General features: G+C 43.2%; 1 protein-coding gene across 2 annotated transcripts in view; it reads left to right on the top strand.

Moving 5' to 3' along the window:
- The window catches only part of NME7 (NME/NM23 family member 7), a 125361-nt gene that overhangs the window by 38010 nt on the left and 62752 nt on the right, over positions 1-24599 (top strand). For both annotated transcript variants that reach the window (XM_072137737.1, XM_072137736.1), the window contains exons 2-5: positions 1033-1140; positions 6134-6300; positions 8650-8760; positions 15735-15785. In XM_072137737.1, coding sequence (XP_071993838.1) covers positions 1033-1140; positions 6134-6300; positions 8650-8760; positions 15735-15785 — 437 coding nt within the window. The remainder of the gene's footprint in view (positions 1-1032; positions 1141-6133; positions 6301-8649; positions 8761-15734; positions 15786-24599) is intronic.

Below are 24599 nucleotides of genomic sequence, written 5' to 3'. Positions count from 1 at the left end.
GTGAAATCAGAGCTTGTTTCACATCACTGACATTGACTCTTGTATGATGATTAGCAGGGGACAGACAAAACATTTATGACTCCTGTCTTTGTACCCTGCTCTTGTCTTGAAGTTAGGGTCATATGTGGCTGAACTCTTGGCTTTGTCTATAGCTTACAAGGCAAATATTTGGGAGCTGCAAGACAAAGAACTAAACCAAATTTGTTTACAGATATTAACACGGTGGTGTACTTCTACGGTCACTGATGGCGTCTGGGGAATATTTACTAAAGGTCACAGTGTATCGTTACCATTATGTATCCAAGATAATGCAGGTGCCCACTGCAAAGCTTCTGTATAGTTAGACTTTCATAGGAATATCCTGGGAAAAATCTTTTATGGTGACCATGGAGGAAACCCTATAAGGTAGTCATATATGTAATAACAATACTTTGATGGACCATTTTTCATCTTAATCTCCTTTTAAGATCCAGCTTGAAATGTTCAATCTTTTTAAAGGAAAAGTACCACCAGGATCAAGGATTGTAAATCAAGCACACTTACATACTGGTGTGTGTCCCCTCTGGCAGGATCCACTTTTCTTTCGTTTCTTAGGCCCTGGTTTTTACAAAAAATAATTTTTAAATTATGTAAATGAGCCTAAAGACTCTTAAAAACAAGAGCATGGGAAACCTAAATAAGAGGAGATCCTGCCAGAGGCGTCACACACCAGCATGTAAGTGTGCTTGGTTTACAATCCTTCATCCTGGTGGTAGATGTCCTTTAAGTGAAATACGGAGCTGCTTATATTGCAAAAGGTATAAGTTGGATAAGTTTAAAATGTATCAAAAGTTTAAAGCTATTCTATTGCCCAATCTTTTTTCTTTCGATAAGATGTACTACTTTCTCCTCTTTTAATTTTACTTTTCATGGGAAAACCTGGTGTATGATGGCTTTTCTCTCTGCTCACCATTTATGTGCTTACTTTTAAGATAAATGGCATGGAAAACGTTGTGTGTGCTAATCTAGTATATGCACATGTTGTACTCACAGAGTGAAGAGGATAGATACGTGTTCACTGCTGAATGGTATGATCCAAATGCTGCTCTGCAGAGGCGGTACCAGCTCCTATACTATCCAAAGGATGGATCGGTGGAAATGGTGGGTATAGACAAACCTATATTTGAAGTAAAGGTAAACTTTAGTGTTGTCGTATAGCAGTCATCCTCATACAGTATACTAATGAGACATTTGGGACACCATGATTGTACCCTCAGAACCCGGAGCACTGCTATTCTTGCGTAATTCACTTCCCTCTTCTTCCAGTGCAGCCCCATGGTTCTCACAAGACACATTTTCTGCTTATCTGATGGAGAGGGCAGTGGTCCAGGGAAAAATAGTGGAGCTCTGGGTGTTAAGGACACGACCTTGGTGCACCGTCTAACTTATTAACATATGGATTAAAATGGGAATTTCTCAGAAACAACATAATGGACAGAAATAATAAAGGTTCTTTAGGAATCACAGCACAATTCTCTACAGCATGGTTTCAGTATGCTTGGGGGAGATGGGGTTAAAAAGGAACACCCTATATTTAATTTCTATCCTGTTAGAAAGGTACATGGTGTATATTGTAGTGAAGGAGATCTTGTTATAAATTAGCTTCCTTCTTGGTCCCAGCAGTGTCATGTCACCAGCCATCACACAGCATCACATAACTACTGTATTGCAGTATATGGAGAATTTGTACTAGATCTGTATAAGTTTGCCAAGGGGCAATTCCGGGACTGACAGTTCCTGGAGTCTTGTAAGGAATCCCGGCTGTCACGGGAACTGAGAGTTGCTCCCTAATGATGTCGTGAGGAGTGAGAATCCAAGCCAATATGGAGGCGCCCACAACCTTTTAATTGCTTGCACCAATGGATGTTACTGGGCTATGTTTGGTGCGATACGCTGAGCCTAGAACCCTCTCCATACTCCCTTTGCCACTCACGGACATAATAGTATGGTGGTGTACAGCAGGGGTTAATGGACATCTACCACCAGTCTCTCGGTGCTACACTGTCCTATAATGCACACCTGTTACCTGCAAGAGATGAGTGATCCGGGTGATGGGAACCTGAGCACCTCCAGCTCATTTGCATTTTTTTATTACCTGGTTTTCTGGCTCTGACGGAGCCTGTGGAGGAAGCTGAAAACGGGTCACTCATCTCCTGCAGGTAACGAGTGTATGTTATAGGACAGTCTACCACTGCGAAGCTGGTGATAGATGTCCTTTGACCCGTATATGCTAAGAAATCTGTTGTAATTTAATATACCATTTTTAGACACCTCTATGACTTACCTGGTCTCTGTTGCACCAAAAATTATGCAAATATGTCCACATTTTGATGTAAACTAAGCCAATAGATGGCAAGTGCGAATTTACACTTCAAGGGGTATTCCAGGAAATGGCATAATTCATATACAAATGGGTCCTTAAAATATAAGGTCATATGTAATTAGTTGTTGTTTAAAATTTTGCTCCTCTTAGCAGTAAAATGCTGACATACACTTTGACGGATAATTAAAATGCTACTGGCCCTTTAATCAATCCGTTGATTTCCTCCACGCGGAGCAGACACAGGACAGAAGATGGCTGCTGGTCACATGTCCACATCACATGGCCTGCACCTGCCTGGGCAGGTCATGTGATCACCACTAAATTTGGCTGTAGTCGGTTGGTTGCAGTGCATCCAGTATGGCCTGTGTTGTGCTGAGACCTATCTCAATGAGGTAATGTGCATTTATGGCAGCTACACATCATTACTATGGTAACAGAGCAAGAAAGTCTTTTAGATAACCACTGGTAGCACAAGAGGTAGGAGGAGTTACTGAGAACTAAAGGATCATTGGACTTGTAGTTGCCAGTGGTGGCCATCTTGGTAATAACTTTACCTACTTTAGAGAGGCAATAAAATTTTGTGAATTATGAAATCAAACAATTTAAGCTCCATTTTGTGACTGATGACATTGAGTTTTGTTATATTCATTTATTTATAGCATCATGGGTTTTTGTATTAGATGTTCATATTCCCAGAATACCCTTTTAAAGGAAATTTACCACCAGGATGAAGGATTGAAAACCAAGCACACTTAGATGCATGTGTGTGCCCCCTCTGGCAGGATCCACCCTTCTTTTATCTTCTTATGCTTGTTTTTATGAATTTATTTGCAGAATTTTAAAGACTTTTTTTGGAAAAACAATGGCATTAGATACAAAAAAATAACGTATTGTGCGGTAATATGGCACTTATTAAATGTTTTCTATTTTCTCTTAACCTTTACAAAAATGTATACTACAGAGTAATTTTTAACAAACCTAAATATTTGACATTTGATTGTGTTAATATTTGACATGTTCTATACTGTGGTAACCTGCCCTTAATGGAAAGATCACATAAATGTTAATACACTTCAGTTTTAATCTCTGTTTGCCTAATAATATGCTATTGATGTTCAAAAATATACATGTTTTATTTTATCCAAAGTGTGAACTCATTTCTGTTTCTACTTTGTGGACACACATGGCTGACATATATCTATTGTATTTACATGATAATACCCACTGAAATAACTTTCATTACACCATTGCAAATTCTTTGTGTACTTTTTCAAAGTGATGGTAATCTTAAAACTCTGTTAACCTGTGCAAGAATTTATTTTGTATAGTTTTTATTCTAGAGACTAAAACCCTCCTTAAATGTCATTTTGCATGCTGAGGTTTTTATAGTATTTTTTAACTGACCCCAGTAGTATATAGCCAGCCAGCCTCCAGTAGTATATAGCCAGCCAGCCTCCAGTAGTATATAGCCAGCCAGCCCCCAGTAGTATATAGCCAGCCAGCTCCCAGTAGTATATAGCCAGCCAGCCCACAGTAGTATACAGCCAGCCAGCCCACAGTAGTATACAGCCAGCCAGCCCACAGTAGTATACAGCCAGCCAGCCCACAGTAGTATACAGCCAGCCAGCCCACAGTAGTATACAGTCAGCCAGCTAGCCCACAGTAGTATACAGCCAGCCAGCCAGCCCACAGTAGTATACAGCCAACCCACAGTAGTATACAGCCAGCCAGCCCACAGTAGTATACAGCCAGCCCACAGTAGTATACAGCCAGCCAGCCCGCCCACAGTAGTATACAGCCAGCCCACCCACAGTAGTATACAGACAGTCACCGCCCCCAGTAGTATACAGCCAGTCACCGCCCCCCAGTAGTATACAGCCAGTCATTGCCCCCAGTAGTATACAGCCAGTTACACCCCCCCAGTAGTATACAGCCAGTTACACCCCCCCAGTAGTATACAGCCAGTCACCCCCATGTAGTATACAGCCAACCAACCCACATATAAAGCAAGCACATAAAAAATCGGTCCCGATGCGCAGCTCCCCGATATTCCGGTCCCCGCGGCTCCTCTTGTTTCTTCTCTCTGCTATATTAGTTGGCAGAGATGCGTCCATGCGATCTACCGGCCTGCGCACACTATGACGTCATCAGCAGCGACACCACCGCATCATAGTGTCTGCCGACCGGCATATCGCGTGGACGTGTCTCTGCCGGCCAATACAGCAAGGAGAAGCATCTGGGACGAGCATCGTGGATGCCAGAGGCTGTGTATGTAAGTTAATTTTTTTTTTTTTAATTGACTGTTGTATAAGCCGAGGTGAGGTTTTTCAGCACATTTTTTGTGCTGAAAAACTCAGATTAGACACAAGTGTATAGGATATGTCTTTAGCTGCCTGTATCTCCAGTTCTGTATGTTGCAGAACCACATGCCTGATGCGATCTGAAAGATCTAGGGGCATCAGAAGTCACAATACCCCTCTAAACTTGACTCCACTCAGGTGAATATAACTTTTATAAATAAATTGGTGAGATTTCAAATAAAAGAGGGAATTCTAAGGGGAACCTGTCACCACATTTTCACAAATACAGCCAGTGACAGGTTTCCATAGAGCACTATTACCTAACTGACATCCTTCTTTTAGCTAAAAATTGTTTCCCTTACATCCCCATAAAACAACTTTACATTATATTCCCTGGTGTCAGAGGGTGTGTATCCAGCGAGGCCAGCCCCTCCCATCTACTCCTCCTCATGTCTCATAGGTGTTCTGCACTTCATGTTATTGTGACCAGGGTGATGGCATGTTTCATCTGCAACGTCTACTCCATGTATGGATGTATTAGATCACATAAAATCACAGAAGGCCTCTAAGAAGGATGTGGAGAAGTGGAGGCATACTGTGATTTCATGTGATCTGAAACATACATTGGGTAGACATTGTCAAAGGTACAGGACCTTAGATGACATCACCCTGGCCACATGACTTTGAGTGAGATCTCTGTTGCCTCATTGGGCACTTAATGTTCCATACAGCAGCATGTCCTAGTACACAAAGACCTGTCAATCAGGATCAATGAGGCGGGGCAGTGCAGTAACCCCAGAACATGCAGGGCCGCATTGGACTCTCATTAGAGCAGTTGCATAAGTTAACAAACTGTTTTTTTTTAACATTGCAGCCATGGAAGAAACCATTTAGCAATAAGGGCAATTCCTTTTCATCATAGTTTTTAATCAAGTATTTATTTTTGTTGGATTAATTTCAATGGTAGGTTCTCACATTTCAATAAATGTCTTTTTTTGTATCTGTTAAAATAAAAATTTGTACAATTTGCAGTTATTATGTGAACCATGTGAACTCAACCTAAGTGGAAGAAGGATTGATAAGAGGTTGTGGGTAGTAATAAGTTGGAGCCCTAATAGGTAGTAGAGAACATGTGATGATATTCTTAATATAAATGATTGTCTTATGAGACATTTCCCAGTAATTATCGACTGATAAAATTACCTCTGCTCTTCTTGGGAAACTCCCACGTGGATGAAGAAGTTTTTATAATAGCACTGCTGAAAGGTTTGACTTTACATTCTGTACTATAGTGAAGTCAGACAACCCTTCCTTCTTACACAGTATTGAAATGAAGGATCTCTTCTCTTGTTCTTGTGTGGTGATAGTTGAACAAGCAGTGGATAGGAGCCCAATTGGATTTGCCCATTCCTCCTTTCTTTTGGCTTGGGACTGTTTGTTTGGTTTTAATAGTATATTTTTGTTTCCACAGTATGATGTAAAGAGCCATCGTGTCTTTTTGAGACGCACCAAGTACGATATGTTACATAAAGAAGACTTCTACGTTGGAAACAAAATAAATGTCTTTTCTCGCCAACTTCATCTTGTCGATTATGGAGACCAATATACTGCTCGTAAGATTGGCAGTAAAAAGGAGAAGTACGTTTCACCCATTTATTATGTGCGGTGCCAGTTCTACCCTCCTTCGGGTTCTTGTAAATGTAGATAGTCTTAATATTTTCCTTTTCAACCTCTGTGTTCATATACGGCATCAGAAGATAAAATCGGCTTACTGCTTAAATCCTTTTTTGTTTGTCACATTCCTAACAAGTTGGGTCAGTCGGCTATGTCTCTTGCAGAAGTGTTAGACCTCTGTATATATAAAACAAGACAGAATCTCTAATGTTTTCTTTGTTTTTATCCAGGAGTTCCATTTATTATTCAGCCGCATTTCCCATTTTGCCCATGTAAAAAGTTATTTAGTCTCTTTTATTTAATTTTTTTTCAAACCTTAATGTAGCTGGGCTATAAGACTGGGCAGTTACATGCAAAACATTCTTGGTGACCATGGAGGATTTTAAGAAAAGAAATGTAGCTAACTAAGTGGTCTTATTAACTAGATGTGCACATTCATTGCTGGCAAATAAACCAATACCAAATGCATCCTAGGGAGGGAATAAAAAAAATTGACATTGTTCTGTGATCAATACGCTCAGGTTTACAAACCAGTAAAGACCCCTTTACACTGTCCAGTTCTCCATGTACCTGCAGGCAAAGCAAACAAGTGCTGATTGAAACATTGGATCATCAATAGTCGATTTTCAGTGTCAATAGACACTTGGTTCATGTACACTTGGTACTTTTTGATAGTTTGCTGACCTATTTTTTGCATGGCAAAATGGCTGGTTACGTATACACTTCCATGTCAACATTTCATGTCAACTTGCCCAAAGAAGTCAAGTATATGGGGATACCCTTTAGAAATATTATTACTTTATCAATACAGGCGGTCCCCTACTTAGGAACACCAGACCTTCAGATGACCCCTAGTTACAAACGGACCTTTGGTAATTTACTGTAGCCTTAGACTACAATAAACAGCTGTAACAGTTATCAAAAGTGTCTGCAATTAAGCTTTATTGTTAATCCTGGTTCTTATGAGAATCCAACATTTTCAACATCCAATTGTCACAGAGACCAAAAAAATTCTGGCTGGGATTACAATTATAAAAAATACAGTTCCGACATACAAATTCAACTTAAGAACAAACCTACAGAACCTATCTTGTATGTAACCTGGGGACTGCCTGTATTACATGTACCCTACACTTCTCATGTCACTCTTTCATCATACATAATAGTGCATATAATCGGTAATGAAATCTCCTCCAAGGCATATCCCCCCCCCATTTCCAGTTGGTGACCATTTTGATGGATTCGGAGTCTTGATAAAAGGGAACAACTCCACAAATATATAACAAATCGGTACAGTTTGGTCAATATAGTATGGGTTGAATTTTTTTTATTTTTTTTTTTAGGAGGTTTCCTCTTTTTTATTTTTTTATTCTTTATTGGTTGCAAAACAAAGTCAACAAAATGAGACGAACACGGCTTAATGACAATGTAGCCAATATTTTTTCAAGAACTTGGGAACCTTATGAATTGTCCTTTTAAATGTCTTTTTTATTCAAGAATTCTGAATACTAAAAACTCCTAGGGCGAACAAAACATAAATCCTCTCATTTCCTGGCTCTTCTTCTGCTCCCTGCACCATACTGTAGTTTCTTCTCTCCTCTATGTGCTCTCTGCTCTGTATCCTGGTTGTATGTATGGACATCGGGACCCAGGATCAGAATCTGGCAGGAGTACAATACAGCTGACAAGTACTTACCACTCCAGTGTCCTCTACTGTTCTTGGGGCTCCTCTGCTCTGGGTCCTGGAGCGGTGCACACAATCCGCATAATTAGCAGCAGAAGACGACCTGGGAGCAGTGAGGACTTCTCACCTGCACCCCGCAATGGGGCTTGACAGGCCACATGTGATCTGTCAGTGCAGGTTGTGCCTCCTCTTGTAGGCTTTTTATTTGGGAAGAATGTGACTGCATTGGGAAGGAATACCTGCTCCCATGATAGAAATGACCATGAAAACAAGTATGAGTAGGTGACTATATTGGAGGAGTTGGAGTGGAGTAAGGAAAATCGAGGAATCGGAAGCCTGACTTACCAACTCCAAAGACTGCACTTAAGGCCTTTTGTTTGGTTCTAGGATTGGGACTGCATATGGATTTTCAGTATAAATGGTGTTGATGTGTGTACACTGTAACGTATTTAGTGAATAAAGCTCATTCTGAATACAAAACAGTAGATAGGCAGTGGCATAGTTTGCAATAAAGGCCATCCGATTGTACATCCCCTCTTATTATTGTTTTGTGTTGTAAGTTTCTCACATATTATAAGCATTTGTGGTTGCCTTTGTGTAACGATTTTCCTCATGTTTCCATACTGTAGGACTCTGGCTATGATCAAACCTGACGCTGTTTCCAAACTGGGCTCTATCATTGAAGCGGTTATCGATTCAGGGTTTACTATTACCAAAGCCAAAATGGTTTCTTTGTCTCGGTAAGTATTTGTTACATGAGAGGCGTAAAAGAATAAAAGGTGGAATTTATGAAATTCAGTGGTTTTTAATGTTGTAGTAGGCGTGTCAGGTGATTGTGTAGATTTATATACTTTGATCTTGACAAAAAGAATCGGATCACTACATACTGCGAATATCTCTAGGTGTTCGGCATCTGGAAAACATCTGCAGCTTTAGTATATGTGGCATTCACTAGTCCTATATTCCAGCAAGAAGTCCTGGTTGGAGTGATAAAAAAGACAAAAGTTGCGGCACTCACCCAAAAGTTCTTCTTTTATTTAATGAAATTCATAGGACAGAGAGGTATGGCAAGGCATAACCTTCGGCGACGGACCATTTCGCACACTCCTATGCTTCTTCTAGCCATACGAGTGCGCAAAATGGTCCGTCGACGAAGGTTATGCCTTGCCATACCTCTCTGTCCTATGAATTTCATTAATTAAAAGAAGAACTTTGGGGTGAGTGCCGCAACTTTTGTCTTATCACACTGATATGCATACTACAGTCGACTGAGCACCACCCGTGAAATTCTATATGCACCCGGGATATATAACAGTGGGTTTGCCATGAACCCTTATTACAAGTCTGGTAGTACCGGCGTTTTTCTGGATTGGCGTGCACACCGTCCTTGAACTCTGTTGCTTGATTGAAGTCCTGCTTGGAGTTTGCACATTATTTTAAGTGGTTCCATGTATATATAGTGTAGGGGTTGCTTTATTATACTGTAATTTTAATTCCTAAATTATTGGCTTTTCCTACAACGCAACACATAGTAAGAAGCCTTTAGAATTTGACCACATGTATATGAATGTATATGTGGCTGATTTTCAGTTGTGGAAATGCTGAAAAAAATCGGCATTGAAATTTAACAGTGGAAATATGTGGTAAAAATGTAGAATAGTCATGGGGTTTGACATATATTTACACTATAATTCACAGAGGATTTACTTAAAGGATATCCAACACCAGGATCAAGAATTGTAAACCAAGAACACAGACATACTGGTGTGTGCCCCCTCTGGTAGGCTGTGCTCTTCTTTTAGCTTTTTATGCCTTTATTAAAAAAAAGTTTCATAAAAAAATATGCAAATGAGCCTGAGGGGCTCAGAGGTAAATAAACAGCTATGAAAATCCAGAGCCCTCATTTGCATAATTGTTGAAGCCATTTCTTAAAAAACCAAGGGGATAAGACGTTAAAAGAAGAGCAGATCCTACCAGAGGGGGCATACGCCAGCATATAAGTGTGCTTGGTTTACAATCCTTGAGCTTGGTGGTAGATGTCCTTTAACCCAATTTCAGTCCTAAGAGGACATACCTTTCGACTGCTGGCCCATTACTACCTGATTGTGACCTGTGCAGTAACTCTACATACAAGTAGAGGACAAGGATTGCTGCCAAGAGCAGTTGCATTTCTGAACCCACTACAATGTCTCTATTTAGATTATCTTGCACTTTATCTTACAGGTAATTGAACCTTAGGCCAACTACTATGTAGAGCATTTTCTCTGCTGATAAGGATACTTGAAATAAAGATCCCAAATCACCTTCCTTACAATTTACATAATTTTACTTTCTAATTGGCTAGGAAATAAAAGTTTGCTTTATTTACAACATGCTTGAAGTGATATTCCTGTTCACAGTAAAATTGCATTAGATCAAATTGCAATAACTTCCTCAACCATTAAACAAGGCGCTTGGTGCTTTACCTTTGCACATGTTTATTGCAAGTTTTTGAATATTGGAAAGTTTCTTAAAAATATATAATGTATGCATATGTATATATATAATGCATGCACAGAAAGAAACACACACACCCACATACTCTAAATAAGATTCTCTAATTTATCATTGAACTACAAAGCTATTTATCTAGCTTAGAAGGTTGTAGTCCACCCCCAAGGTACTGCAGTGTAGCTTTCATTAAAGAATAAACATCACAGGAGATATATACCCATCTAGTTTTCATGGCGATGGAGCAAGGAATGTACACAATGGGGCAGATTTATCAAGCAGTCTGAAAGTCAGAATATTTCCAGTTGCCCATGGCAACCAATCATAGCTCAGCTTTCATTTCACCAGTGCTCATGAATATTTTAAAGGGGAGCTGTGATTGGTTGCCATGGGCAATTGGAAATATTCTGACTTTCAGACACTTGATAAATCTGCCCCAATATGCTTCTTCAAGGTCATGGAAGATGTGGAGTCACTCAATGTTACTCAAAAAGATTAACTCCTTGATTAACTTTACTAGAAAATGAAGTGCTATCCATTTACATCTCATACTGGTGGACTTAAAGCTTTTTTTTCCTATTGCATACATGTGTTTCTCCATTTTCATTGCAGTGGCCTGTGGTTTCCTTGGCAAAGTCAGCTGGGAGCAGGATTTCTATCAGTTTTCTGATCACTTTAGCATCACCTTAGTACAAGAAACAAACTTGGATCCAAGAGGGAGTTAAAGGCATGCTGTGGTCAGGACCTGGATCTGAAAAATGCACTGAGGGAGATTTATTAAGACTTACTGTATATACTCGAGTATAAGCCGACCCAAGTATAAGCCGAGACCCCTAATTTTACCAACAAAAACTGGGAAAAACTACTGACTCGAGTATAAGCCGAGGGTGGGAAATGCATTGGTCAACCCCCCCCCAATAGTATACAGCCTGCCAGCCCCCAGTAGTATACAGCCTGCCAGCCCCCAGTAGTATACAGCCTGCCAGCCCCCAGTAGTATACAGCCTGCCAGCCCCCAGTAGTATACAGCCTGCCAGCCCCCAGTAGTATACAGCCTGTCAGCCCCCAGTAGTATACAGCCTGCCAGCCCCCAGTAGTATACAGCCTGTCAGCCCCCAGTAGTATACAGCCTGTCAGCCCCCAGTAGTATACAACCTGTCAGCCCCCAGTAGTATACAGCCTGCTAGCCGCCATGTAGCATTTAGCAGCCCCTAGTAGTATACAGCAGCCCCTAGTAGTATACAGCCAGCCCCTAGTAGTATACAGCCAGCCCCTAGTAGTATACAGCCAGCCCCTAGTAGTATACAGCCAGCCCCTAGTAGTATACAGCCAGCCCCTAGTAGTATACAGCCAGCCCCTAGTAGTATACAGCAGCCCCTAGTAGTATACAGCAGCCCCTAGTAGTATACAGCAAGCCCCTAGTAGTATACAGCAGCCCCTAGTAGTATACAGCAAGCCCCTAGTAGTATACAGCAGCCCCTAGTAGTATACAGCAGCCCCTAGTAGTATACAGCAGCCTGCCCCCACGGACCTTAAAAAAATAAACTTAAATACTCACCCTCCGATGTCGGCGCGGCTCACCGATGTCAGCGCGTCCCGTCTTCTTTCTTCTCCGCGGCTCCTCTTCATTCTTCCGGCATGGACGCGGACATCTTTTCTTCTAGCAGGCGCATACTATGACGTGGCCGCTGCTGACGTCATAGTATGCGCGGCCATGAAGAAAACATGGCCGCACCAATGCCGGAAGAGAGAAGAGGAGCCGTGGAGAAGAAAGAAGACAGGACGTGCTGACATCGGGGACATCGGTAAGTCGCGCCGACATCGGAGGGTGAGTATTTAAGTTTATTTTTTTTAACTTGGTAATTTTTTTTTTTTATAATAGACTCGTGTATAAGTCGAGGGGACGTTTTTCAGCACATTTTTTGTGCTGAAAAACTCGGCTTATACACGAGTATATACGGTATTTGCCAGTTTTTTTGGTTTACAAGTGCTGGAATAATTGCAATTACTTGTACAACTACAGTAATTGCGATTATTTTCCACATTACACCACCTCCATTGTAAGTGGATGGAGTAGTGTGCTGTCCTGTGCCTGTGCACTCTCTAAAGCCTGTGGACGTTCACCGTTGAATATTTGCAGGTTTTTACACAAAACTATGCCAGGCAGGGCCTGGCGAAGTTTTGCCTGGGGGAGCTGCCAGCAGCCAGATACATCAGAAGGCAGTGGCGTAAATTTAATCTGATGGGCCCTGGTGCGAAGTCTGTGCCAGGCCCCTGACTATAATGTATGGTTTATAGTACTAGTCTTCTCATATGGGAAAGTGACATCTTCTGCGGCGAAGGGGGGCTGGGAATTGGCTTCCATCATACACCGTGTGATAAATTCCCCCCAACTGAAACAAAGGAGTTAGACCTGTAAATAGCTCATCAGTAGGCAGTGAGAGATGTGACCTGGCATATATGGACTGACAAGATCATTCAGAACAGCAGAGCTCAGAACCCATAAAATAAACCACTGTTTTGTCTACAACAAAAGAAATAAAACTCGACAAGTAGATGCATAACACAAGTTGTAGGATTAGGAATCTGTGGGTATATTTGTCAACCACTAAATGGTCCAGCGCATTCATAGCCATTGCCTAACGCTCAGAAAGGTAAATAGTTAAGATGGGACTCATAGCAAATTTATGGATGGACCCCCTTCATATAAGCTTAAGAGACTGACATTGTTGCGTATCATTGTTTTGTATTATGGGTACCCATAATCAGTGATAGGATATTGGTGCCATATAAAATGGCCGTCTAAAATAGCACCTTGAAGTGACACCTAGACAGCAGAGTCATTCCTTGGCTCATTGCCTTTTGCAATTCAATCTATATTTTGCTGCCTCGGCAATCTATCCACAAACCTTGGTGACCTCCCGTCATTTATAACTGGAACAGGCTTATTTTGATGTAAAGAAATCTGTTTATTATATTTAATTTATTGGAATAATGCAAAGTATCTTGGAAATTTGGAAGTAAATTGGGCAGTTTTAGATATGACAGGTCCAATTTAATAAGTGATCAGTAATATTGTGTGTTGACCTGTAAATCTATCATGTTTATACAGAATGAAAAAGGATCAACAACAGACGGTCTTATAAAAGTATTCAGAGTATTTAAAGGGGTTACCTTGTTTCAGCTGATATAACTGATATGGTTTGTGTAAGGAAAAGCTATACAATTTTCCATGATACTTTCCACATCAATTTCTCACAGTTTTCTAGATCTCAGCTTGTGTCACTCTATGGGAAGCTTCACAACTTTCTTCCAGTGGACAGGAATGTGTCCATGGTCATGTGATGTCACACAGGTGCACGGCTGTGATAACTCTCCTGATGTAAGGGCTTTTTCTCCTGCATGTCCATCACATGACCATGGACAGATTTGTATCCACTGGAAGTAAACTGTGTAGCTTCCCATAGACTGACAGCAAGCAGAGATCTAGAAATCTGGAAGTAATTGATGCAGAAAAGATATAGGGAAACTTTAACTGTTCATTACACAAACAATATCAATTATTTGCTGAAAGTAGAAAAACCCTTTAACTTTAGATACCATCTTTTTGATGTTCTTATAAATAATCAATATCATATTTTATATATTACTTCATTATATGACTTATATCAGCTCTTACGTTAAATCTTTGTTATGTAGAAAAAACAAGTTTTATTCACTTTTAAGAAATCCGACAGTTTTCAATTAATTTTCCCGTGTTTCTGTTGCGAGATCATTTACTAGATGACACTGGAAGGTTGTAATGATAAAAGTGTGCATCAAGTCCTTACGTCAAGGGTTATATCATATAAAGGTCTGTTGAGCACTTCAGAACTTCTGATGAGACAAAGGTAGATCATAGCAGTATAAGTGAACCTACAGCAGACAAGTGAATTATAAACCTCATTCCCATGGTGTGAACATTTAGTAGCATGAATTTCACATCCACATCATGCTTGTTATCCCTTCTGGACATGTGGATCCATGTATTTATTTGGGTTCATACATAAGTCTGTGGTTTCCAGGTCCTATCCCTGCCCTTGAGTTCAGCAGTCTTTTTCTATTGTCATTTTCTGGTGGACTTTACACTGTTGACACAGAGGCCTCAAACAATGGACCACAGTTCTGATGTTTACAAACCAATATTGCACAAGTTCTTATGCAGGGAGCCTTAACAGGATTGTTGCTCAAAGATAGAAGATGGGTCTTGCAAGACATCTAGACTGTAGTCAGGAAACAAGTAGAGCCCACAACTCTTAGTGGGGGCACCACAGAACTGGACCACATCCACAATGTGGAGCCTCTTATAGCTAATGTCACAGCTCAATCCTATCAAACTGTTATGATGGGACTGAGATAGGTCATCCTGGGGTAAAACTTATTTAATTATGAACTAATTTATGGGACAAAGCCTTTGAAGCATAGAAGCAATGGAGGGAATTTATTAAGATATGCCTGATTTACTAAGAGGTTCCCGCCTCTTAGTAAATCTGTTACAGCACTCATGCACTGGAAGGTTTCAGCTCTGTGGGCTAAGAATTCTGTGTCCCTGGAAAACCTAAAAAAAATTGCAATTACTCGGCTGTGCACCAGGAACTTAGACATTTTCTTGCCTTGTACGTCAGGGTTGGGCATTATTTTTTTTTTACTCATACTCACAAAATTACCAGCAAAATCTGATTTCTGCTAGAGGTGCAGCATCTCTAGTTCACAAGAATGTGAAATGTTCAAAAGTTAACTGATGAAAAGAAAAAGTTAAAACATTTTCAGCAGGGTGCATATAATACAGGCAGTTTCCAACTTAAGGACACTCGACATATAGATGACCCTTAGTTACAGACGACCTCTCTGACTACTGTGACCTCTGGTAAAGCTCATTGGATGCTTTACTTTACTCCTAGGCTGCATTGATCAGCTGTAAGGTGTCTGTAATAAAGTTTTATTAATAATCCTTGTTCTCATGACAGCACAACATTTTGAAAATCCAATTGTCACTGGGACCAAAAAAATATTTTTTTTCCTGAAGCTACAATTATAAAATGTACAAGTTCCGACTTACATACAAATTTAACTTAAGAACAAACCTAAAGAACCTATTTTGTATGTAACTGCCTGTATTTGTGATTGGAGTGGAATGTGTTTTGTCTCAACAATTGTAACAGTTTTTGTTTTGTTTTTTTATCTAGTGCTGAGGCCATGGATTTCTACAGTGAGCATCAAGCTAAATCTTTTTTCACGTAAGTAATTGTAGTAACAAATAGCACATGTAACTATAAATAACCCACATTGTTGTTGTTTTTTACATGAAAAACTAAGGAGGTTGGAATCCCTTCCAGAGCACCCACTACCGTCTCCACTCATCTCAGGGAGCGACAAGGGGGTCCAACAGAGGTACCGCTGACCATGTCGGACGCCCCATTCCCATGATCTGTGGGGGTCTCATTACTTAGACCCCCACTGATCAGCAAGTTAAGCCCTCCTTTAAGGGGTTTTCACAAAAGTACAATGTATCCGCTATTTACAGGACGGTCAGATAATAGAAATGCACTGCTGTTCCATTCAACTTGCCGATTGGTGGGGGTCTCAGTGGTGGGAACACCACAGATTATGAGAACTGTTTACCCCAATTGAAAGGAGCGGCATGCTCCCTGCCTTCCCATAACCGTCTATGGTACTGATGGAAGTAGCCGATTACTTCAGCACCATAGAAATGGTTACAGCAGCAGGAGCATTAGTGACCAGATGCTATGTTCATTTGATGGTGCAATGGACCCTCTTCTTGTAATCCTTGGGGGTCCCACCAGACCCCCACTGATTAGCAAGTTATCCCTAAGCTACAGGGGCTGCACAAGCACTTCATGGTAGATCACTGGCAGGTATTGCCCATGCCATTTTTGTGAATTGAGTATGGCTTTAGGTGCAATATTCATGTTGCATAGCTAATTTGAGGTCAGGGAACAAAATTTTAAGTTTTACTTCATTGTCCCATTGTGAACCTAGGAGAATATGGGAATGTTTTTATATATAATGTGTAGTGAAGGGTATTAAAATATAACTTTTAATGATAATAAATAAACAAGTGTTTACAGAAAGCCCACGGCAACAAATTCCTTGCTCAGATGGGAGAGTAGTCATCCTTTCCCACTGAAGCAGGGAAAACCCAAGGGTCAATACTTGCGTCTCAAACGTAATTGTTTTACCACATATGAGTTTAAGAAACAGGCTAGGGATCTGCTTTGAAGATTCCTGAACAAAGGGTTCCCTGACAGTGTATTGCTCTGGGCCTACGGTGAGGCACTTTCGATTGATTGTTCTTCATCTTCATCGTTCTCCGCTGAATCCGACCATAGGTGATTCTCCTTCTGTTGAGACTATTCGAATGGTGACCAAATACAATGGTGATTCTCCAGCCATTAGACAAATTATTGGGCGATTCTGGGAAACATTGGGCGATTCTGAACATGGATCCTGATGTTAAGGATGTAATTGATCATACATGATTACATACAGAAAGGGGCAATCTATCCGGGAATCACCTTGTAAGGAGCAATTTTTTTACACCTTTAAAGGAGACGCTGTTAAAGTCTAATATACAGGACAACTTTTGCTGCAGTGGTTGCATGGCTTGCCCTGTGATGTTGAGGTGCAAAAGTTTCACATCTAACGTCACCGGACAGACTTTCACCATACGCTCATTTATTAACTGTAGAACATGCGTTGTAATTTATAGGCCGATATGCAAATGTGGTCTTGAGTATATCTGTAAAATTATGCTTGAATTGAGATTGACGGAAAGGGGCACATGTGGGGGACATTATCCATAATCAAGATATACGCCCATGGCTCAACATCTTAATACTTGTTATGGGGGTCGCCTTGACAATATCAAGTTTATGGGCATTGATGTAGTTACCCCTTGGGATCGAGCTATCCGACAAAGGGAAGCCAGATGGATATTTAAGTGTGAAACAGTAGCTCCCAAAGGTCTCAACAAATTTATCTTTTTTGTGCTTCTTATAGCAGTTTGGAATAGTCAGGGTTTCGTTGCGTTAACTATTCTTGTTCATATCTTCAAACTCGTGTTATGGATATGCTTTGAACTGATCTCGGATTTTTGACCCTGTCCTGTACAAGTCTGTAAACAAATTGTCTTTTGTGTCCTTTTATTTTTACTTAGCTTGGTCATTGTATGCTTTCCATATCGTATTCCCCACAAATACATACTCAAGGCCGCTTATTGGGGCTATCTGCCCTTTATTTAACAGTATGAATATGATGTTTTTGCGATATGGTGCCTTGCCTAGGTGTGTAATCACTTTGCAGTGGTTGACATATGACTATTGTCGTTCCGAGGCGCTGCGTATCACTATATACTGGGGTGGTTGTGCCACCTGTCTCTGCTGTCCACGTTTGTGCAATTCCTCTTTGGAATTGTCGATTGCAAGATGGCCACCGGCCCGGAAATAGTGGGGGTCATTTACCCAGGGGCCCAATTTTCCCGACTTGTTACCCGAATATTTCCGATTTGTGACGATTTTTCCTGAATTGCCCCGGGACTTTGGCGCACGCGATCGGATTGTGGCGCATCGGTGCCGGCATGCACCCGATGTAAATCGGAGGGCGTGGCCGTACGAAAATCTGACGGATTCGGAAAAAACGCGGAATTTAAAAATAAAAAGAAAAGTGTTGCTCGACACGCGCCTACCTGCACTCAGCGGAGGATGGTGAACTTCAGTGCAATCCGATGAACTTCAGCGCAGCAGCGACACCTGGTGGATGTCGGAGGAACTACCTTAGTGAATCCCGGCCGGACCCGAATCCTCCTCAGAGAACGCGCCGCTGGATGCTAATGGACCGCTAATGGTAAGTAAATCTGCCCCAATGTATCCGCCGGCCGCCATGTTTGGCACACACGTGCACAACAGTCTGCCATTGCTCAGGTGAGTGAAATTACTTTATGTGGATCAGCGGTGTTGTCTGCTCCGCCCCCTCCTCTTTCTTCCATTTTCCTTTTACTTTAGTTGTGTGAAGCATTACGATTGGTGGAGTTATACTGGGGGTGTTACCATGCTAGAATAGTGGTTCTCTATGATAGGTGTTTCTCTCGACGAATGGGAGGGTTCCAAAAGGGAGGGGCCGCGTTTTGTATGAACCTTTATAGATGGGGCATCAAGTGAGGGCTAGTTGCTGCAGTATTGAGACTTCCACTGAGTCCTTTCATATCATGGGCAACTGTCCAGCAGCAATGCTCATAACTTCCTTAGATCATGTTTAGTTCTTTTCCCCCTGATGAAGGGGCCGCTATAAATAGGGCGAGGCTGGGACTGTGCTTGTCAGGACGGGAGCAATTTTTCAGGGTGTTAGGGTATATGCATGTTAGGGTATACCAGGGGCCGTGCTGACAACTTTCCTCCTGACCTGGACCCACTGATGACATCAGTTGCTTTTTCCATATCACCACCTATGTCTCCCTATCCTGCCCATTTTCTGTATATAATCTGCTCGATTGCTGATACTATGATTTACCCATGTGTTTAGATTGGCCTCATGTGGAAGTATGGTTCACATTTATTTTATTTACGGTAGTTAGAGATGAGCGAACATACTCGTCTGAGCTTGATGCTCGATCGAGCATTAGCGTACTCGTAACTGCTCGTTGCTCGGACGAGTATTTCGCCCGCTCGAGAAAATGGCAGCTCCCGCCGTTTTGCTTTTTGGCGGCCAGAAACAGAGCCAATCACAAGCCAGGAGACTCTGCACTCCACCCAGCATGACGTGGTACCCTTACACGTAGATAGCAGTGGTTGGCTGGCCAGATCAGGTGACCCTGGGATAGACTAGCCGCTGCCCGCGCTGCTCGGATCATTCTCTGTCTGGATGCCGCTAGGGAGAGAGCTGCTGCTGCTCAGGGAAAGCGTTAGGGTGTTCTATTAGCTTACTGTTAGGCAGGAGTGATTCTAAAAGAACCCAACAGCCCTTCTTAGGGCTACAATAACGTTATATATATTTTTTTTTTTTATTTGCAGCTAGTACCATATTGTGAGGAATTAGCAGGGGGACTTGCTACCGTTGTGTTTAGCTCTTAGTGACACACATATCCACCTCAAACACCAAAGTGGGAAAATTTATTAGGGGTTTGAGTAGAATTAGGCACAGTCTGCCAGTTTCTTTTTATTTTACGTTTATTTTTTTCATAACTCAGCGTCATCTCATCTGGCATAGTAGTGTGCTGTAATACTTGGCTAGAAAATAGCCATAGGAGAATACAAACGTCTTAATTACGCCTACAGTAGCGTTATATATATTTGATTTCTGGTTGATCTGCTGGTGGCTGTACTTGCTGCAGTGCATCTACTATCAAATTGGGAGCAATTTGGAGTCAGACTTGCGACCACTGTGTTTTAGTGACACACATATCCATCGCAAAGACCGAAGTGGGAAAATTTATTAGGGCCCGGGGTTGTATTTCAATTAGGCACAGTCTGCCAGTTTCTTTTTATTTTACGTTTATTTTTTTCATAACTCAGCGTCATCTCATCTGGCATAGTAGTGTGCTGTAATACTTGGCTAGAAAATAGCCATAGGAGAATACAAACGGCTTACTTACGCCTACAGTAGCGTTATATATATTTGATTTCTGGTTGATCTGCTGGTGGCTGTACTTGCTGCAGTGCATCTACTATCAAATTGGGAGCAATTTGGAGTCAGACTTGCGACCACTGTGTTTTAGTGACGCACATATCCATCGCAAAGACCGAAGTGGGAAAATTTATTAGGGCCCGGGGTTGTATTTCAATTAGGCACAGTCTGCCAGTTTCTTTTTATTTTACGTTTATTTTTTTCATAACTCAGCGTCATCTCATCTGGCATAGTAGTGTGCTGTAATACTTGGCTAGAAAATAGCCATAGGAGAATACAAACGGCTTACTTACGCCTACAGTAGCGTTATATATATTTGATTTCTGGTTGATCTGCTGGTGGCTGTACTTGCTGCAGTGCATCTACTATCAAATTGGGAGCAATTTGGAGTCAGACTTGCGACCACTGTGTTTTAGTGACGCACATATCCATCGCAAAGACCGAAGTGGGAAAATTTATTAGGGCCCGGGGTTGTATTTCAATTAGGCACAGTCTGCCATTTCCTTTTTTATTTTACGTTTATTTTTTTCATAACTCAGCGTCATCTCATCTGGCATAGTAGTGTGCTGTAATACTTGGCTAGAAAATAGCCATAGCAATAGGATAGCATCGTTTGGTTTTAAAAACTAAAAAACACAAAAAAAAAACAAAAAAAAAAAAAAAAGTTAAAAAAAAAATACAAGTTATAACTCTCATTTTCAAAATGTTTAACCCGAGGGCTAGGGGTAGAGGACGAGGGCGGGGACGTGGGCGTCCAACTACTGCAGGGGTCAGAGGCCGTGGTCCTGGGCGGGGTGAGACACCACCTGCTTATGAGGGAGCAGGGGAACGCCGCAGAGCTACACTCCCTAGGTTCATGTCTGAAGTTACTGGGAATCGTGGTAGAGCACTGTTGAGGCCAGAACAGTGCGAACAGGTGATGTCGTGGATTGCCGACAATGCTTCGAGCAATTTGTCCACCAGTCAGTCTTCCACGCAGTCCACCCATGTCACCGAAATCGGCACTCCTCCAGCTCCTGCACCTCAGCCTCCTCCCCCCCAGTCTGCCCCCTCCCAGCAAAATTTGCCATTTGAACCGGCATACTCTGAGGAACTGTTTTCTGGACCCTTCCCACAGTCACAAACCACTTGTCCGGTTGCTGATGAGCAATTTTCCGATGCCCAGGTTTTCCACCAGTCGCAGTCTGTGGGTGATGATGACCTTGTTGACGTAGTGGAAGAAGTGTGTAAAGAGGTGTCCGACGATGAGGAGACACGGTTGTCAGACAGTGGGGAAGTTGTTGTCAGGGCAGGAAGTCCGAGGGGGGAGCAGACTGAGGGATCGGAGGATGATGAGGTGACAGACCCAAGCTGGGTTGAGAGGCCGGGTGAACACAGTGCTTCTGAGACGGAGGAGAGTCCTCGACCAGAACCGGTTGGAAGAGGCAGTGGTGGGGCCAGACGGAGAGGCAGGGCCAGAGCTGGTGCATCAGCGCCAAATGTGTCAACTAGTGAAGCTCCCGTGGCGAGGCTCCTGCGGCGAGGGCTAGATTTTCAGAAGTCTGGAGGTTCTTTAAGGAAACACCGGATGACCGACGGACTGTGGTGTGCCACATTTGCCAAACCAGGATCAGCAGGGGTTCCACCACTACTAGCTTAACTACCACCAGTATGCGCAGGCATATGAATGCTAAACACCCCACTCAGTGGCAACAAGCGCGTTCACCTCCGGCCGTGCACACCACTGCTCCTTCCCCTGTGTCAGCTGATAGTCAGCCCCCTGCCCAGGACCCTGCCACAAAAACCCCATCGTCACCTCCACGATCCTCCACAGCATCCACCAGCGTTCAGCTCTCCATACCCCAGACGCTGGAGCGGAAATGCAAATATAGTGCAACCCACCCGCACGCCCAAGCCCTTAATGTGCACATCTCCAGATTGCTAAGCCTGGAGATGCTGCCCTATAGGCTAGTAGAGACCGAGGCCTTTCGCAGCCTCATGGCGGCGGCCGCCCCTCGGTATTCGGTCCCCAGCCGCCACTACTTTTCCCGATGTGCCGTCCCAGCCCTGCACCAGCACGTGTCAGACAACATAATCCGTGCCCTGACCAACGCCGTTTCTGACAAGGTCCACCTGACCACGGACACGTGGACGAGTGCTGCCGGGCAGGGCCACTATATATCTCTGACGGCACATTGGGTTAACTTGGTGGAGGCTGGGACCGAGTGTGACCCTGCGGCTGGTCATATATGCCGACGCCGAGGATTGCGGGGCCTACCTCGGTCCAGGTGTTTGAGGCCTACTATGCCTCCTCCTCCTCCCACCCCTCCTCCACCTCCTCCTCCGAACGACCATCCGTGGGCATGGCGCCATCAGTCGGTAGCTCTAGGCACAGCAGCAGTGCCGTCGCTAAGCGACAGCAGGCGGTGCTCAAACTGCTGAGCCTAGGCGATAAAAGGCACACCGCCCAAGAACTATTACAGGGCATCACGGCGCAGACTGATCTGTGGCTGGCACCGCTGAACCTGAAGCCAGGCATGGTTGTGTGTGACAACGGCCGTAACCTGGTGGCGGCTCTGCAACTCGGCAGACTGACACATGTGCCATGCCTGGCCCATGTGTTAAATCTGATAGTTCAGCGTTTCCTCAAGACATACCCCAATCTGTCTGATTTGCTCACGAAGGTGCGCCGCATCTGTGCGCATTTCAGGAAGTCCAGCACAGATGCTGCCACTCTCAGGGCAGCGCAGCGCCGCCTCCAACTGCCCGCTCACCGACTGTTGTGCGACGTGCCCACGAGGTGGAATTCAACACTGACCATGTTATCCAGAGTTTACCAGCAGCGCCGAGCGATTGTAGACTGCCAGATGTCAACTTCCACCAGAACTGGTAGTCAGGTCAGTCAGCTTCCTCAAGTCTACAATGAGGAGTGGACGTGGATGTCTGATATCTGTCAGGTGCTGAGTAACTTTGAGGAGTCAACACAGATGGTCAGTGGCGATGCCGCCATCATCAGCCTCACCATCCCGCTGCTTGGCCTGTTGAAAAACTCTCTGGTCAGCATGAAGTCGGAAGCTTTGCGCTCCTCACAAGAGACAGGGGAAGAAGATTCCCTTGTTGATAGCCAAAGCACCCTTAGGTCTGTTTCTCAGCGCATATCGGAGGAGGTGGAGGTGGAGGAGGATGAGGAGGAAGAGGAGGAGAATGTTGGCGAGACACAAGAGGGGACCATTGTTGAGTCCTACACTGTTGAGCGTGTATGGGCAGAAGAAGAGGAGTTGGAGGAGTTGGAGGAGGAGGAAATGGACAGTCAGGCCAGTGAGGGGAGTGAATTCTTACGCGTTGGTACTCTGGCGCATATGGCAGATTTCATGCTAGGCTGCCTATCCCGTGACCCTCGCGTTCAAAGAATTTATTCCAGCACCGATTACTGGGTGTTCACTCTCCTGGACCCACGGTACAAGCAAAATCTTTCCACTCTCATCCCTGGAGAGGAAAGGAGTGTGAGAATGCATGAATACCAGCAGGCCCTGGTGCACAAGCTGAAACAGTATTTCCCTTCTGACAGCGCTAGCGGCAGAGTGCGTAGTTCTGCGGGACAAGTAGCGAGGGAGAGTAGGCGAGCAGGCAGCTTGTCCAGCACTGGCAAGGGTACGCTTTACAAGGCTTTTGCCAGCTTTATGTCACCCCAGCAAGACACTGTCACCTGTCCCCAGTCTCGGCAGAGTAGGGCTGATCTTTACAGAAAGATGGTGAGGGAGTACGTAGCTGACCATACCATCGTCCTAAATGATCACACAGCTCCCTACAACTACTGGGTTTCAAAGCTGGACATGTGGCACGAACTGGCGCTCTACGCCTTGGAGGTTCTTGCCTGCCCTGCCGCTAGCGTCTTGTCAGAGCGGGTTTTCAGTGCAGCTGGTGGCATCATCACCGATAAGCGTACACGCCTGTCGACTGACAGCGCTGACAGGCTGACGCTTATCAAGATGAATAAAGCATGGATTTCTCCTAATTTCAAATCTCCAGCAGGTGAAGGAAGCTCAACCTGAATAATTTATCCACTCCTCCTCCTCCTCATTTTCCTCCTTCTCCTCCTCTTTCTACAGTAAAGCAGAGGAAACTGGCTGTTTTTTGACAGGGCCCACTGGCTCTAGGTATAGTACTTTATGCATTTAATTTTTCTGGAGGGCCACCGACACGGTCCTCTGTTTTAAACAATTTTTGGGAGTGCCACATACAGGCACTCAATCTATTCAATTTTTCTGGAGGGCCACCTACCTGCTCCTCTGGTTTGAAAAATTTTTTGGACTGCCACATACAGGCACTCAATCTATTCCATTTTTCTGGAGGGCCACCTACCTGCTCCTCTGGTTTAAAAACTTTTTTGGACTGCCACATACAGGCACTCAATCTATTCCATTTTTCTGGAG

The sequence above is a fragment of the Engystomops pustulosus genome, chromosome 2 (assembly GCF_040894005.1).
Source record: "Engystomops pustulosus chromosome 2, aEngPut4.maternal, whole genome shotgun sequence".
NCBI lineage: Eukaryota > Metazoa > Chordata > Amphibia > Anura > Leptodactylidae > Engystomops > Engystomops pustulosus.
This window is presented reverse-complemented; position numbering and strand designations above follow the sequence as displayed.